Here is a 16,199-nt window from a genome sequence, read left to right as displayed (position 1 = left end):
ATATCAGCAGAACTGTAGCTGTACTGAAGAACACCAGCATTCCTCTCTTTTGACAACAGTTGAGAACTAGGGGGTACCCTCTAAAAATAATGAACACAGCATACAATAGAGTGCTCTTTAATTATCATGAACTATTGCTGCAACAGAATCAGCAAGAACCAGAGATCAGTATCCCTTGTGTGCTGCAGTGTACTTGGCTAATTCTGTAATTAAGATAATCAAAAAAGCATTGGCAAGTACTTAGTCTGCATCCATGGCTTACAGAAGGAATAAGAACTTGAAGGATTTTGCTGTGTAAGTCTGATGGGTGGACTGTTCAGAATACACCTAGTGGCCATCATAAGTGCGGGCATTGCTAGATTTGTGCCATTATGATGGAGTCTAGATCAGGGTGAAGATTTTTTCTGAAACATTTTACTTCATGTGTTTTCATCTCAGGTGATCTAGTGTCCACGCTCTTTGCTGTATATAGGGCAAACCTCTCAGTTAAGACTCAGATGATCAAGCATAGGCATTGTGTGCTGTGTGAGAAAGTGGAAGAGCCTTTGATACAACACTACATGGTGTCCCACCATTCTTTTGACAGTTTTCACTGTGGTGTCTGACAGAATTCCACCAAGTATTCATTGTGGAAATGTCTGGCAACAATTTAAAAATGTAAACAACTCTGAATATTCTAATACTGTAGAATCTGGGGGTTTAAATTTGTATTTTAGTGATAAAGAGTGATATTTATCTTATTTTTGTGGTTTTGAGATTGCCAGCTTTTTTGTAGAGTTGTGCATCTTTGACAGATACTGCTCCTGTGGAATTGGCCGATTTGAACTTCAGCATCTATGACATTTGCCATGTTTGCAACTTTGTGGTCAACTGAGAAGTTTAATGCAGCCTTGGCAAAAAAGGCACCCTTGTTGGGATTAAAGCATCTGCTGTTATACGCGTGAGGACCTATAGTGTACTGAAATAAGTAACTGCTTCTGTATTTTGGATTGTTTTGATACTGAATTTTTGTAGCAGACTGAAATGTTATATTGATTGAACTTGGACTACTAGCTGGATGTAGTTCCTTTTGATGTATTCCCCAGTACTGAACTATAACTTTGCTGTGGTGGATTTTTTTTCACTGTTTTGCTGATTGTGGTCACAGTGTGACCAAAGTTTATAGTGGCTGTAGCCTCCAGGTTGGGCTGTCTGTTCCCTAGGGGACGTGTTTTGCACCAAGGTCGCCTTCTCCATAACTGAGATCGTGTTTATAGTTCAGTGTGGTGAAACCTGTGAACAGGATAGGTTGAGTCTTTGTTGTGAGATGTTTTTACTTCCTAGATGAGTTGTCACTGTGCCCTTAGGCAGAGCTTCCAAATTACCCAGCTCCAGAAGGGAGATTTTAGGCCAATCCTGGATTTCTGGCAACCTCATCCTGGTGCACTACAGGACCTGCAACACCAATTGCCATGGGTAGAATCAGGGACTACAATCTACCACACTGCTTTGGCATGTAAGTTTAAAACCGGAAGTGGCCAAGAAGTCTCCCTCCTGGAACTGGGTAACTTAGCAACTCTGCCTTGGAGTAATTTTGGCAGGCTGGTGACTCCTGGGTAGAATCACCAGTGCTCCAAGTCGTCTTCATTTGGAGGTAATGGCTCTCACTGTGCGTCATTGGAGTCCCAGAACTTTAGAAACTGCTTTGTAACCTCTTTCAGATTGATATATTTCAACAACTTTTTTTTTCATCTTTTCAGGGATTTATTTGCATATGGCATAGTATTCTTGTAGAAACTGTGTGTTAACCACGCTCATGGTATGGGTCAATATATAATGAGGTTTACATTGAACTAATCAACTGAATTATATTATCAACTAAATTTGGTCACCTAATTAACTAAGGAGGCAATTACTTTATCACATGGGTGATATCAGTGTTGGATAACTTTGTTCCTTAAACAAGTTATAATTTAAGATTATTTTGTGTTACTCAGGTTCCCTTTGTCTAATACAGTATTATATCAGAAACCATTCACTGACATTCTGTATATGCAATAACAGGGGAAATCAGAGCAAGAGTGTGTGCGTGGGGGGGGATGTTTTCACATTATTGTACATTCCCAATGATCAAATCACTAGCTACAATGACAATTCTAACCCTTCTTACACTGAGGATAGCTCCAGGGGCCCCAGGATAGAGGATACTTATACAGGATCTAATTTGGACCCTACACTTCCAGCTAATTTTAGACCAGTAGCCAGCATTCCATTATTGGATAACTTTTAGAGCTTCTCAATTAACTTATTTGGATAAACATAGCTGTTTCAAGTCTATTACAATTTAGATTCTGATCTTGCCATAGAAGAGTTGGGTTTGCTCTCTCGTTTCAGATGCCAAATCTTTTTTGACTAGAGGTATTCCATTTATTTTACTTTAAATTTGACCTCACTGCTGCATTTGATACATTTGAATATGAAATTTTTCTTTGTAAGCTTAAATCCAATGGTATTTCTGAAATTTTACATTGATTTAAAGAATTTTTGATTAATAGACATTACAAGGTAAAAATGAAAGATATGTTCTCAGAATCTTGGCATCAGCCATGTGGAGTCCAACAGGGTTCCCTCGTTGTCACCCATCCTGTTTAATGTTTATATGACCCAGATGGATTTTGGTTTTTCTTCTCTAGATGTAAAATACTACACTTATGCTGATATGTTTTTGTTAATTTCAATTAAGAATGAAGTGAGCGACATTTCATCAATGATTGCATCTTGTATCTCTAAAATTATTATAGTCCTACCCACAGATTTAAATTGAACACCGATAAGACTAAACTACTCTGGTTAGAAAGAAGTATCGATTCTATTCCTGATTCTATAGTTATTTCTTTAAAGGTTGACAGAAAGTCAAAGGTTCTTGGTGTCATTTTGGACACCACTCTTTCTTTTGACCCTTCATGCTCATCATTTTGCTACTTTGGAGCAGGCTATCATATTATCTCATTTTGACTATTGTAATATTATATATTTATCCATTACTGTTAAACTTCACTCAAAATTACAGATCCTGCAAAACACTGCAGCCAAATTGATATTTGTTACATTTGTATCTCACATTTTCCCACCTCTTTGCAGGCTCAATGTGGCTTACATAGTATCATAAACGCTGAGACTTCATTGGCTCCCATTCCAAGCCCATATTTTGTTTAAATTGTCCAGTATAATATTCAAAGTGTTTGTTGTGTTCATGCTTATATTCTTGATTTTTTTTTTTCATTTTCTACACTTAACAGCTTTGTTAGAAGTAGGGATCTATTTTGCTTGTTTTTGCCTTTCTTCTTAGGAGTCTGACACACACATTATCTTGAGGCTTCTTTTACTTATCTAGCTCCTCGTTTTTGGTTCTCACATTACAACTGCACTTTTTGGGTTCTTATTACTCTTTTCACAAAAATCTGAAAACTTTTTAAAGACATTTTTGGGTTAATTTTGTTATATTATTCTTTAATTACCTGCTTTGAACAACGTTTTGTGGGAGTCAGCAGGATACAAGAGCTACATTACTTTACTTTCTGACACACCAAGGTGATCCTCTAAGGCAGCACACAGGTTGTCAGGTGAGACTACTCTACTATGTCCCTGAAGGTATTTTCTTTATACATCTGTCTGCTTCTACTCCTACAACTCTGCCACGCTACCCTGCAGAGATTAGATTCATTCTCAGAGCCAGAAGCTTTTTGCACCAAGAGCATACATACAACCTTTCACCAACAGGGAGGCAACCACACACATGGCACACAGGTTCTATCCAGTCTCTCTCTCTCTCCTGGACGGATCTCTGTATCTTAGTATCGTTATTTAAAGCTGCTAAGGGAATAAGATGCTTTAATACAGAATTCCTTAAATTTAGTGTATTCATGTCTGTCAACCTGCAACGGAACTACAATTAATGTAATAAAAAGACAGGTTACTCAGTTGTTGACGAAAAACCAATTGTGAAAAAAATTTCCCACTTATTTTAACTGTGCAAATAGCATATATAAAGAATGCATTCTACATGGGTGGGATTCTAAAACTAAGACTTAACTAAGTTTCCTTTAACTAATCTCTCTCACAAACACAGGCAAGTCAGACATAAAACATTAATAAATCAGTTCATCTAAACAGACTTGCTAGAGAGGCAAAAGCTACTTATAAAAATGTTTTCATGTATATTAACCAAAGACCTGCAAGCAAGTCAGGACCCTTCCACGACAAAGAGTAAAAGGTTTACTCATGGAGGCCAAGGCCATAGCCAAAATACTACATGAATTTGTTTTGCTTTGGTCTTTTCAATTGAGGGTTTTGGGGAGTTACTGCTGCTGGATTTTTTTTTTTTTTTAACGTGATAATTCAGATGAACTGAACCAAAACAGTGAATCTGGAAGAAATACTAAAGCAAACTGACTAGTAGCAGATCACCAAGACCTGATACTATTCATTGCAAAGTTCTAAATAAACTTAACACAAAACTGTAGACCTCCTGCAGCAATCTGCAACTTATCACTCAAATCTTTCTATGTATCTGAGAACTAGAGAATAGCCAATCTAATGTTATTTCCACAAAGAGCTTCAAGAGTGATCCAACTGGTAAGTCTGACGTTCATGTTAAGAACAAAATTAACAGTGATATAACCATGGCTTAATAGGGAAGAGCCAGCATTGATTTAGAAAATATTAGTCATGCCTAAATAATGCATTTGAATTCTTTGAAGGTGTGAATAAGTCTCAAGTCTCTATTTCTTGATATACCGCATATTACGCACACATCTATCTACGCCTGTGGATAAAGTTTGATATGATGTATCAAACATCTTCTGAAAATCCAAATACAATCCTACATAAGAAACTCTTCAGGAAATTAAAGAGTCCTGGAATAAGAGGCAATGTATTACCATATGTTTTTGGGTGCTGGATGGCATGAAGTTGGCCAGGTTGAGGCAGAATACTGCACCGTATTAAAAAAATTTTCTGTTAGCCAGATGGCCAGTAAAACCCGCTGGGTAGTTTACCCATTCAAAAGGTCCTAAGGAGAACACTGATTACTGTGGATTACTGATTGGTTGGCTAAAATAATAACACAAATAGGACTAAATGTTTAGTTTTCTCAATGGAATGAGAGTAAACCATGAAATACCTCAAAGATCTGTGCTAGGACTTGGGTTTAGCATGTTATTAAACAATCTGGAAAAGGGCCCAGCATGTGAACTGATGAAACATGCAGAGGATACAAAAATATTGAAAGCAGTTAAAAACACAAGCAGACAGAAGGACTTTACCAGACTGGAGAAGTGAGCATTAAAATGGCAGATGAAATTTAATGAGGAGAAAGTGATGAACACAAGTTAAAAACAAAACTACAATGATACAATTCTAGCTGCATATTAGGAGTCATCACCCAGTAAAAGGATCTAGGACCCACTGCAGACAATACACTAACATTCTTAGCTCACTGTGAAACAGTGGTCAAACACATAAATGGAAAAGTTAGAAATTATTTGGAAAGGAATAGAGAATATTGAGATAATGATGTTAGATCAATGGTGTGACCACATCTTAAATATTGTGTGCAGCTCTAGTCAACCCATCTCAAACAGTGAAATAGAGAGGCAGCAAAAATGACCAAGGAGATGGAATGGCTTCCTTAAGAAGAAAGGCTACAGGGTAGGGGTAATGGGATTTGATATACTACCTTTCTATGGTACAATCAAAGCAGTTTACATTTATTAAATGCAGATTAGAGCTTTTCAGTTCGGAGAAAAAAAAAGATATGATAAAGGTTTATAAAATCATGGACGGTATGAGCAAGTTAATAGGAAACAATTATTTACAAGTATGTCTTCAAACTGTACTCAACAATCCATTGATCTGTGGATTTTATTGCCAGAAGATGTGCTGAAGGCATCCAAGCATGCCAGTGTTGAAAAGGAATTTAAACATATTCCTAGATGAAAAATCCATAAACAATTATTAGCCAAGTATCTCTTGGAAAGCTACCACTCATCTCTGGGAGGAAGCTACAAAAAATGGATATATTCTTAGGAATCTGCCAGGTACTGGACTTATAGTGGTAATTATGCAGCATGCCAGTGACTGCCTCTTTTACCAAACTACGCTAGCAATTGCCACATAGCAATGGCGACAAAGCCCATTCAAAGTGGATGGGCTTTGTCAGCATTGCTTCACCAGGAATCTCTAGCGTGGTTTGGTAAAAGTGGCCCTTAGTGTCACACTGAAAATGAAAAACACAAGATGGAAGTTTTTTCTGAACGATGCAGAAACAGATTGACATATTAGTTGCTATTCAGATTCTTTATCTTCTAAAGTTGCAATTTATGGGCAGAGAATAGCATCACCCTAAAATGCCCATATTTTCAGACTGTGTAACTTCACTAGTGGTTAAAACCACAGGATGAACAGTGCGCTAAATCGGGGAAGTGCTCTCGTCCATGGAGTACTGATGTAGAGAAAAGATGACAGGCATTGGAGCCGACTCTGTGGGTGCTTGAGCACCCCCAATATTGAGAAAATTCCTTGTATGTGTCCAGGGAGGGGTTATTTTCATTGGGCTTAGCACCCCCAAAAATTTTGAAAAGTTGGCTCCTATGATGACAGGTAGGAAGGAGGAAAACAATGGCAAAAAAGGAAAATAAAAGGCTGAAAAGAAGAAAGGCCTAGAATATGTGGAAAGATGTGAGATAAAGGAGAGAACAGGAAATAAGAAAAAAAGGAGATATTAGAGAGAAAAAAAAGACAAAATGGATGAATAAGAAAGCACACATGCAAAGGGGAGGCAGAGGATGTTGAAGGCAAAGAAAAAAAGTTGAAAACATATTTGGTATCATTTTCTGTCAGTTTAGATTCATTGCCCAAGTTTCATTCTAAGCTACAGAAAAATTTTGTGTAGGAGAAACAGCTATGCAAAATTTTTAGAGTAAATTATTCCCTGCCAATAACAGGGAGTTTTAAACTGTCAAAAACATTCCCCAGAGAATTTTGCAAAACTAAGGTCTGCCAACATCACTGTGAGAGAAAATGAACAGCTGCTAATTGGTAAAAGATAAAGAAAAAAATGCTCTGGTATTTTTGAAGCAAAGCTTTCATACATATGCAATACTCTCTCTTTATAATCCCCCCTCCCCATTAGATAAATAAACTGATGTCACCTCTTCCACAATATATTTATCAAACATTATAAAGCACATTTGTTAGAACCCAATCAGGATTTTATGAAGTGAGATCTTGATTTTTCTTTCAGCAATCAATTGTAAAAGGTGATCTGCAAACATTTGAGTACAATCTAATAATGGAGAAAAAGAAAGGGCTCTGGATTTATGTACAATGGTTCTATAATTGCATCTTAACAGTAATTAACATATTGCAGGATTCCTGGCTAGAATCCAGAAGGAAGAAGATTTCTCCTAAAAATAAGGTGGTTGTATTCATTTTAGACCAACAATGGTCTGTAAATACTTAGGACCCTGTTTACTAAGCTACACTAGAGGCGTGTTAGTGTTTTTAGCCTACACAGTTAGCGCGCCCTAATTTTGTGCACACACTAAAAACGCTAGCGCACCTTAGTAAACAGAGCCCTTAGCATTTAAATGTTGAAGGATAATATTAAAAATCAAAAAAAAGGAGGAAAAGGTCTCAAACTGCCTAGGTGCCAGGATGGACTTATCAATATCTTCAAGGCTTGCTCCAGACTATAGCTCATCACTGACCAAAAACCTCCTGCTACCTTTTCTCATATTTCTTTTCATGTTTTTCTTATTTTTTATTCATTTACTTGTAATAATTCAAAAAATATTTTCAAACAAAATGGAATGACTTAGCTTTTAAGCCTCTGCACTTCTAAGGCGGGTCTGGCGGTCAAACACCCGATCTTGAGACTCAACTTGGACCCGTTTCGCCCTCCGGCGTTCTCAAGGGAGAAGAACAGAACTTGAGTGCCAGAATGCCTTGACTCCTCCCTTGAGAAAGCCGGAGGGTGAAATGGGTCCCCGTCGAGAGTCTCAAGATTGGGTGTTTGACAGCTAGACCCGGGTCACCTTAGAAGTGCAAAGGCTTAAAAGTTAAGTCATTCCATTTTGTTTGAAATGTTTTTTTGAATTATTATAAGTAAATGAATAAAAAATAAGAAAAAACAAGAAAAGAAATATGAGAAAAGGTAACAGGAGGTTTTTGGTCAGTGATGAGCTATAGTCCAGAGTGTTCCTTGAAGATATTGATGGTAAATTCCATCCTGGCACCCAGGCAGTTTAAGACCTTTTCCTCCTTTTTTGATTTTTAATATTATCCTTCAACATTGAAATGCCAAATATTTACAGTCCATTGTTGGTATTATTTCTTCTGATTCTGTAGAAGAGTTTTTTTGTATCTGTGGAAGTGTATAAATTTTAGATACATTTTACAAAAAAAAGGCATTAGGCTGGATTACGAAGTCACACATTTGGGTCCTACCACAACCACTTTGCTTTCCTTACATATCTTGCTTATTCAATTCTCAACCTTCTTAAATCAAATTCTGCTGTGATTGCAGCTCTGCAAGGCATTTTGGATCCACAATAATAAACAGACTTAATATTTTTGGATATTGTAGTTTGCCTATGCAGCGCAGACACTATACTTTGTTGTAAAAATGTATTTGGTTGCTATTTTAGCTTACAACCAGACCTCATTCCCCACTGGATAGTGTAGGCAACTGCCTAGCAGCAATATGCTGAAATGGCACCCCATCTCTAAGCACTGTTTAAGCTTGTGCTGCAGTGTCTTATCAGCCCATTTAGAGACCTGAAGTAGGTTGGTGACATTCAGCAAACTGAAGAATTGCCCTAGCTTGGTTTGGAAATACTTAACATTTTTGTAAAATGTTTCCTATATAAAAGCATAAAGAAAAATTGTATGCAATTGGTTCACAAGGTATATCCCTTTATTAGTGTAATCACAAAATCATGATTTCTGTACAGGAATGTGAAACGAACATCGTCAATAAATGAAATTTTAATTGTGTTTCATAAACATGAGGTAAATAAGAGTAGATTATAAAGAAAAAATACATCTTAAAACTTGTCTTGCACTGTAATTATCAATGCAAGAATTAAGACAGTAGTGTTCAATTCAGCAAAATATTGCAGAACATCATGCCACAGCCCATTTATTCCAAGAGGGGCAGGACATGCAGCTGTGTTAATAAAATGCCATAGTATATAAAAAAAGAAGCCACATCTTAATAAAATATAGTGGTTTATTTGTATGATTTTTTTTCAATGCAATTTCATTGTAGAATCCAGCTTAACAAAGATGAATATCCGTGGAAAGGTCTTTCTAGGCAATGGCTTTGGCTTCAGGTAGAAATGCCTCCCAGTATTTTATCAGCTTGGGAAAGAAAAGAAATACATATATATATGTGTGTATATATAGTTAACTTGAAGATCAAAAATTTTAAAGTCATCCATATGCTTGATGAAAAATTCAAAAACGTACCCAATGGTACTAATGTTTACAACTACAGGCTATATAAGAGCTTATATGTTTCAACCATTATCATTGTAAACTCTACTGTCACTTTTACAGGAGAACTGACATGGAGGAGTGGCCTAGTGGTTAGGGTGGTGGACTTTGGTCCTGGGGAACTGAGTTCAATTCCCACTTCAGGCACAGGCAGCTCCCTGTGACTCTGGGCAAGTCACTTAACCCTCCATTGCCCCATGTAAGCCGTATTGAGCCTGCCATGAGTGGGAAAGCGTGGGGTACAAATGTAACAAAAAAAATTGCTTACCTGTTCTCCAAGGACAGTTACATGTAGAGGAAATCATCCAACACCATTAAATACAAAGTACCTCCCAGAGCATTTGGAAAAACTTAGAATAAATCTAGTGAAAATGCAAGAGATTTTCTGCACAGTTACCACTTCAAAGCATCCTCCCACTCTGTCAGACTGTCAAAGTAATGCTTTGATGTTTCTCTCATATATACTATCTGCTACCACATTTGCTTATTTCCGATCTGAGGAAGAAGGGCAACCTTCGAAACCTAATCAAGAAATGTATTAAGTTATGTCCAATAAAAAAGGTATCATCTTATTTTCTTTTCCATGTTTTATTTTGTTTGATTTCTATTGATAACCTTTAAGAATGGACTAACATGGCTACCACACCTCTCTACTTTGCCACCAAGAATTACTTGGTATAAATCCTCACTCACTTTCTTTTGGTAAGATAAGTTCAACCGCTTTGGTCAATAATAAATATGTCCTCATAAAACACTGCTTAGTGAGGATGAGAATAAAAATCATTCTTGTGAGTGATTTGGTGGAGGGGGCTTTTCAAGAAGCAAAACTTGTAGCCCTCCTTTATATTCTGGAGAACTCAGCTATCTGAGGTTAGAAGAGGCAGCTAGTTTCCATAAACCATTAGCTTCCACACAGTAGGAAAGCTAACTGGTAATGAGACTAAAATAATGATTATGAGCACTAGATCCAGTAAAAAACAACTTGTCCTGGGTTTTGGACTGGATAGTAGTCAGGTTTTGAGTTTCTGCATTCATATGGGCAAAGTCTTAAGCTCTGTAGTTGATGGGCACATGCAGAGAAGAAATCTCTTGAGGAAATACCGTTCTCTCAGTGGTCCAGTTTCTCTCCTTGAAGTGGAGAGTAGTTTGGAAGTGGCAGTAAAGTCTGAAGTAATTACAATCCTTGGTTAAGATCCACTGCTTCTCTCACCCTTCCCCACCAAACAGGTTCTCTCCACTGTTACCAAACCTGCAATCTCATTTGTTTTGGACGTAATGTCAGCTGTACTTCGGCACAGCACACACCCCTCTAGCCATACTCAGTAAGCGCCTGAAGTGATGACATTGAAAATTGCTGAATAAAGCAAGAGGTGATTTGACCAAATTATTAATCAGAAAAGCCACAATAAGTGTATTCCACAAAAAAACAAAACAAAACAACCCATTCAACAGGGTATTGTACCTCAAACAACTTAATCTGTAGTACTTTAAGAATCAAGTAGTAAATATCATCATTTACCCCTGAATAAGTGCACTAACTTTTTTTGTACTATTTTAGAAAAGCTTTATGTGTTGAAAATTTAAGCCATATGTACTCTTGACACAAAGCATGTGTGATGTCACAATGCAAGCATCGGGGCTTGCTTTGTGAGATCTGCTGTGACAGATACAGCTCATTCAGATAAGTGCACTAACGTTTTTGCATTTAGAGGTGAATGATGATATTTACCACTTGATTCTTAAGATGCTATGGATCAAGTTGGTTGAAGTACGATACCCCGTTTTTCTTCTGAACAATATTTATTTTGTGGAATATAATTTATTGGTTTGTTTCTGAATAATTAATGCTTAATTAGTTAAATTGCCTCTCAATTTATTCATCTGTTATGGGTAATTTGAGGTTACATTTTTTATACTGGTGTGTATATTAAATTGCTGTACAGCTAGAGAGACTTACCTCTATGAAGCTGTTTAGCTTTCACTGTACCAAGTCACCAATTCTGGTGCTGAAATACTCATTGCTATGGCGAAAGACTCAAGAACCAATATAATAAGGCACACAGTTGGTGCATAAGACGATCAGTATTGCTAGGTCCACTTGTTTTGGGGCACTGAGTAACAGCCTGTATACATTTATATTATATTATTTATATTATATTTATTACATTTGTACCCCGCGCTTTCCCACTCAAAGCAGGTTTAATGCGGCTTACATAGTAATTGGGATTACAAAGAATTGGTGGAGAGAAATAAGTTATTATCGGAGTAATAAAGGAAATAAGAATGTAGAAATGCAGGGATGAGGGGAGTAGGAGAAGTATGAGCAAGGGTAAGTGAGCAATTGGAGGGTAGATTAGGTGGAGGGGAATGGGCAAGAGTGAAGGGAGTAGGAGACGTTTGAGTAAGGGTAGGTGAGCATTGGGTATGATCCTTCTGCTCAATTTCTGCTCAAAGATTACAGAGGTCAGTCCTGGAGAGTAGAAAAGGATAGGTCCCACATGGGTGGCCAGTGAGACATGGATATCAGTGGTTTGAACCCCAGAGGCTGATGTGGCAGAGTCTCAATCTGGGAGATTGAACTCACACCTAACGTGGGAGGGCAAAAAGCCAGAGATGCAACCTCTCTGTTCTTAGACTTGCACACTGCAGGACATCTTCAGAATTTTTTGCATGATTTTTTTTTTAATGGGATGGGATTACTGTGGTTACAATCAAAAGTGGTTTCCATATTATATACAGGTACTTATTTAGTGCCAACTCTTTGGGTCCAAGCTGAATCTCAAAGTATCCTTTTTGCAGCAATGGTTTCCGGTTCCTGTGCCTTACGTATCGATCCCCGCTTTGAGGATAAGTACTCTTCCTCTGAGGAAACTGATCACTAGCTGTCAACATGGCTCCTGGGTCCTTTGGAACTGATGCCTTGGATACTCTATCTTCTCTCTTCTTCAGAGAGAGGGTACAGTAACTTCAAATCTTCAGAGCTTAACATCTCTTGAGCAAAAACAAGATCATGTAGGGTTTGACAAATCCTGGGTGCAAGGTCATCTTGGTGCCTAGAAATTCCATTCTGGTGCCTGAGACTTCATATCCCTGAATGTATTTTTTTTTTAACTTTTGCAGAGCTGCCTGGTAAATTGCATTTCCCAGCTCTGCACCATGATTCGGTTCTCTATAAACTTGAGCTGTGCAGTGCAGGAAGTCTCGTGGTTTCAAGTTTCACAGGAGATTGAAACCGTTAGACTTTCAGAACATCCTGCACTACACAGCTAAGTTTGTAGGCAGTCTAATTGCAATGCAGAGCTGGGACTAAGGGCAATAGGTGGCAAACTCACAAGTATATTAGTTGTCTGGAAGTGACTTATGAGAGACAGAGGGAAACTGGGTGAAGGCTGGAGGAGGGGGTATGAGCAAAAGAGACTGCGTGAAGGCTAGGGGGAAAGGGTATGAGGGAGGGAGTGACTGGTAGGAACCCAGGTCATGGTAACATGCGAAACAGAGAAGTAATTGTTGTCACACAGCTGACAGCATGCTTTGGGAAGGCACCTTAAAGAACTGATCTACTAAAGCTTCTTTGCCCACAGAGACAGAATAGGAAGAGAGTGTTAATAAACTAGTTTCTAAAAGAGCTACTGCTGATCTGGGAGGGGGTTCCTGTCCTGCCCCCTCCCCTACACACAAAATAAATTCACTGTGGACAGTCTTGAAGGTGTTGGGAAGCAGAATGACAGAGGTCTTAACTGTTGGTTGCTAAGTTTTTGAGTTGGCTCCTACATTTAATAAAAATTTGTTGAGGCCCGCTCTAGATCCCCAAGTGATGCTGACCTTTTTCAGCCACAGTAAGTAAAATTGCCGAAGCAAAATCAAATGTGTTTTGAGCTTTTACAGTCAACATCTTTGCATGAAATTTGACCAAGGCTGCTGAAGGCAGTCACATTAAGAAAAAACCTGGGATAGAGCAGCTCCATCAAAATCTTTTAATTGAAGGGCTGCAATGCATGCTTGGGAAAAGGTAATAAAGGAGGTCCAATCACACAAAAGCAAATAAATCAGCAATGAAGAGAGGCATACTACAGGAAATGCATCCAAACACTACCAGACAAAAACAGAATGAGGGGGCTCTGAAAAGTGGCAGCTGAACTGGAAATCAATTCTCATACACTCAAAACAGTTTTCAACAAGGCTGTGGGAGATGCTGAGTTAGTAATATCATGAACATGTGACTGGTTTGGTCATATTCTTCCTCTTCAGAGAAAACATTTCCAGAAAGATATGGTGGCTAGCTGGTTTTACCATTTCACATAAATTAGGAAACAGGATGGGAATAAGATATGGGAGATTCTGGCTAGCTATGTGCAAGCATTTAACAGAACCTTTATCCTACCTTGTCAACCATCATCCCACTGGCAATTTAAAAACATAGCTAAGACCCAGCATCCCTCTTACTATCACATCAAGCTTCACTCAAGGGAAACTCCTTTTTTTTTCATATGTTGTCAAGAGAGCAGTATTCCTTATGATCTGTAATAAACATGAAAAGAGATGCCTATTGCTTGCAAAAGGAAAGTGCACACAAATGAGTGAAATTTGAGCGAATAGAGGCAGTAAAGAAAAACAGAAGAGTGAAGTAAAAAGGAAATCTCAATATGTGTAGTGAGGGAAAGGAACAAGACAGGCGAGATAAGAAAAGACAAATGGACAGAAGTTGCTTGAAGGAGAATTAGCAGAAGATACACAGGAAAGCAGAAAAGAGAAAGAATCAATATGATGGAAAAGTAAAATGTCCAGGCAACAAAGGTAGAAAAAAGCATTTTATTTTGAATTTATTAAATGGAAAATGATAGTTTTGGGAAATGTGCATAGCAGATGTCTTTGTATTGTGTTCAGTAATAAAGGCAATGAATTTCTGTTTTTATTTCTCTAGTTTTGTAGTACATGCCAAATATAATTTCTAGGGGTTTCCAGTTCAATTTTTGTGATCCCTTGTTCTGTATTTGTGAGGGCCTGTTGGTATGATAATAATGGCAGGTGTGGAGATAAAAGGGGAGACAGGGGAGGGTCCCTTCCTTTATTTTCTGACTGGGCCCCAGCAAGTCTAACACCAGCCCAGAACCTTGCTGTGGAGGATCTCCAAGCATCGCCAGCTGAGGACCTCCTCCAAAGGAAGCCAAAACTCCCTTCTACCAAGCTCTGCAACATGCAGCACCATCCTTGAGTCACCGACAACTATGCATGCATGAAGTGCCGACATCGATGGCTCAGGGATGTTGCTGCTTCAGCTGACAGAGCTTGGGGATCCTCATTAGCTAAAGTATTTATATTTTGAGTTGTGAGGTGCCAAGAGAGGGGTAAAGAGTGGGGGTAGGGCAGGAGCAGAGAAAATGTGCCCACCCAAAATCGACTGTCTGACTATAGTATAACAGATATGTTGAGTTACAGAAGTTTTTCTTTTTTTTAACTATTTTTAACATGTGGAATAATGCACACTTGCCATTAGCTTCTTGTGGCAGAACTCATGCACACCTAGTGCTTTCTGTATAAAAATACAGATGAACAGACATTTCTGGCCTAATATTCAGCAGCTCCTACCCAGAGACAAGTGCTTCAGAGTTTCAACTACATTATTATTTAATTTGGATTTTGCTCACGTCTTTTCCAGTTGTAGCTCAAGTTGAGGTACATTCACCTGTCCCCGGAGAGTTTGCAATCTAATTTTGTACCTGAGGGAATGGAGGGTTAAGTGACTTGCCCATGATCATAAGAAGCTGCAGTAAGATTTGAACCAGGCACCACTGGAAGTCAAGCCCAATACTCTAACCACTAGGCCGCTCCTCCATTCCAGATAATGCTACTGAAAATCCCAGAAATATCTGAGTAGAAGTCTGGGACAGTCCAAGAAACCAAGCTAGATGTTATCCAGGTACTACTGATATCCAGTGCCAGTACCTGGAAGCCCAGTGCTCTAACCACTAGGCCGCTCCTCCATTCCAGATAATGCTACTGAAAATCCCAGCACTATCTGAGTAGTAGTCCGGGAAAGTCCAGGAAACTAAGTCAGAACTTATTCAGGTACTGCTGATATCCAGTGCCGATACCTGGATTAACTATCCAGATAAGTTAGGATAGTAAGCATTTGTCCTAACTTACCCAGATAACTATCCGAGTACTGGACTTGGATATTGGCAGCACCCAAATAACTTCCAGTGGCTGCTGCTGAATACCTGGGTATAGATTTAAATGATGTGGTCAGCATATAAATCCAACTGTAGTGTTTAAAATATTAGGGGGTTTAATTCTATGTGTAAAAACTGAGAAATGAGAGCCTTAAATATGAATAAGCCAAGCCCTTCAACATCAACATTCTTGGACACAAAATATGCCTTCAAAATATATTTTAACCACTAATAGTTTAAGGCTCCAACATTCTCAAAAAATATTCTACCCTACAATTAACATACATACATACCAAATCAGTGGCAAACAAAAGCCCTATGTAGGCTTGCAAACAGCACCCATATGAAGAAGCTAAGTTTTCAACACTAACACTTGACTCACCTGTTGTTGTGTACGCACTAATGATTCTAAGTACTTAATTATAACAGTTTTAAAGTCCTTCACTCGCTCTCTCTGTTAAAAAAATAAAAAATAAATCAGATTTACTTTTA

The 16,199-nt window shown here is 38.2% G+C and overlaps 1 protein-coding gene across 1 annotated transcript in view; it reads right to left on the bottom strand.

Annotated features, from left to right (window-relative positions):
* Window positions 1-8,938: 8,938 nt before the first annotated feature.
* SNX2 (sorting nexin 2) overlaps window positions 8,939-16,199 on the bottom strand; it is a 154,171-nt gene continuing 146,910 nt past the window's right edge. The window contains 2 exon segments of the mRNA XM_030193541.1: window positions 8,939-9,402; window positions 16,090-16,161. Coding sequence (XP_030049401.1) covers window positions 9,352-9,402; window positions 16,090-16,161 — 123 coding nt within the window. The 3' untranslated portion in view covers window positions 8,939-9,351.

The sequence above is a fragment of the Microcaecilia unicolor genome, chromosome 2 (genome assembly GCF_901765095.1).
Source record: "Microcaecilia unicolor chromosome 2, aMicUni1.1, whole genome shotgun sequence".
Lineage (NCBI taxonomy): Eukaryota > Metazoa > Chordata > Amphibia > Gymnophiona > Siphonopidae > Microcaecilia > Microcaecilia unicolor.
This window is presented reverse-complemented; position numbering and strand designations above follow the sequence as displayed.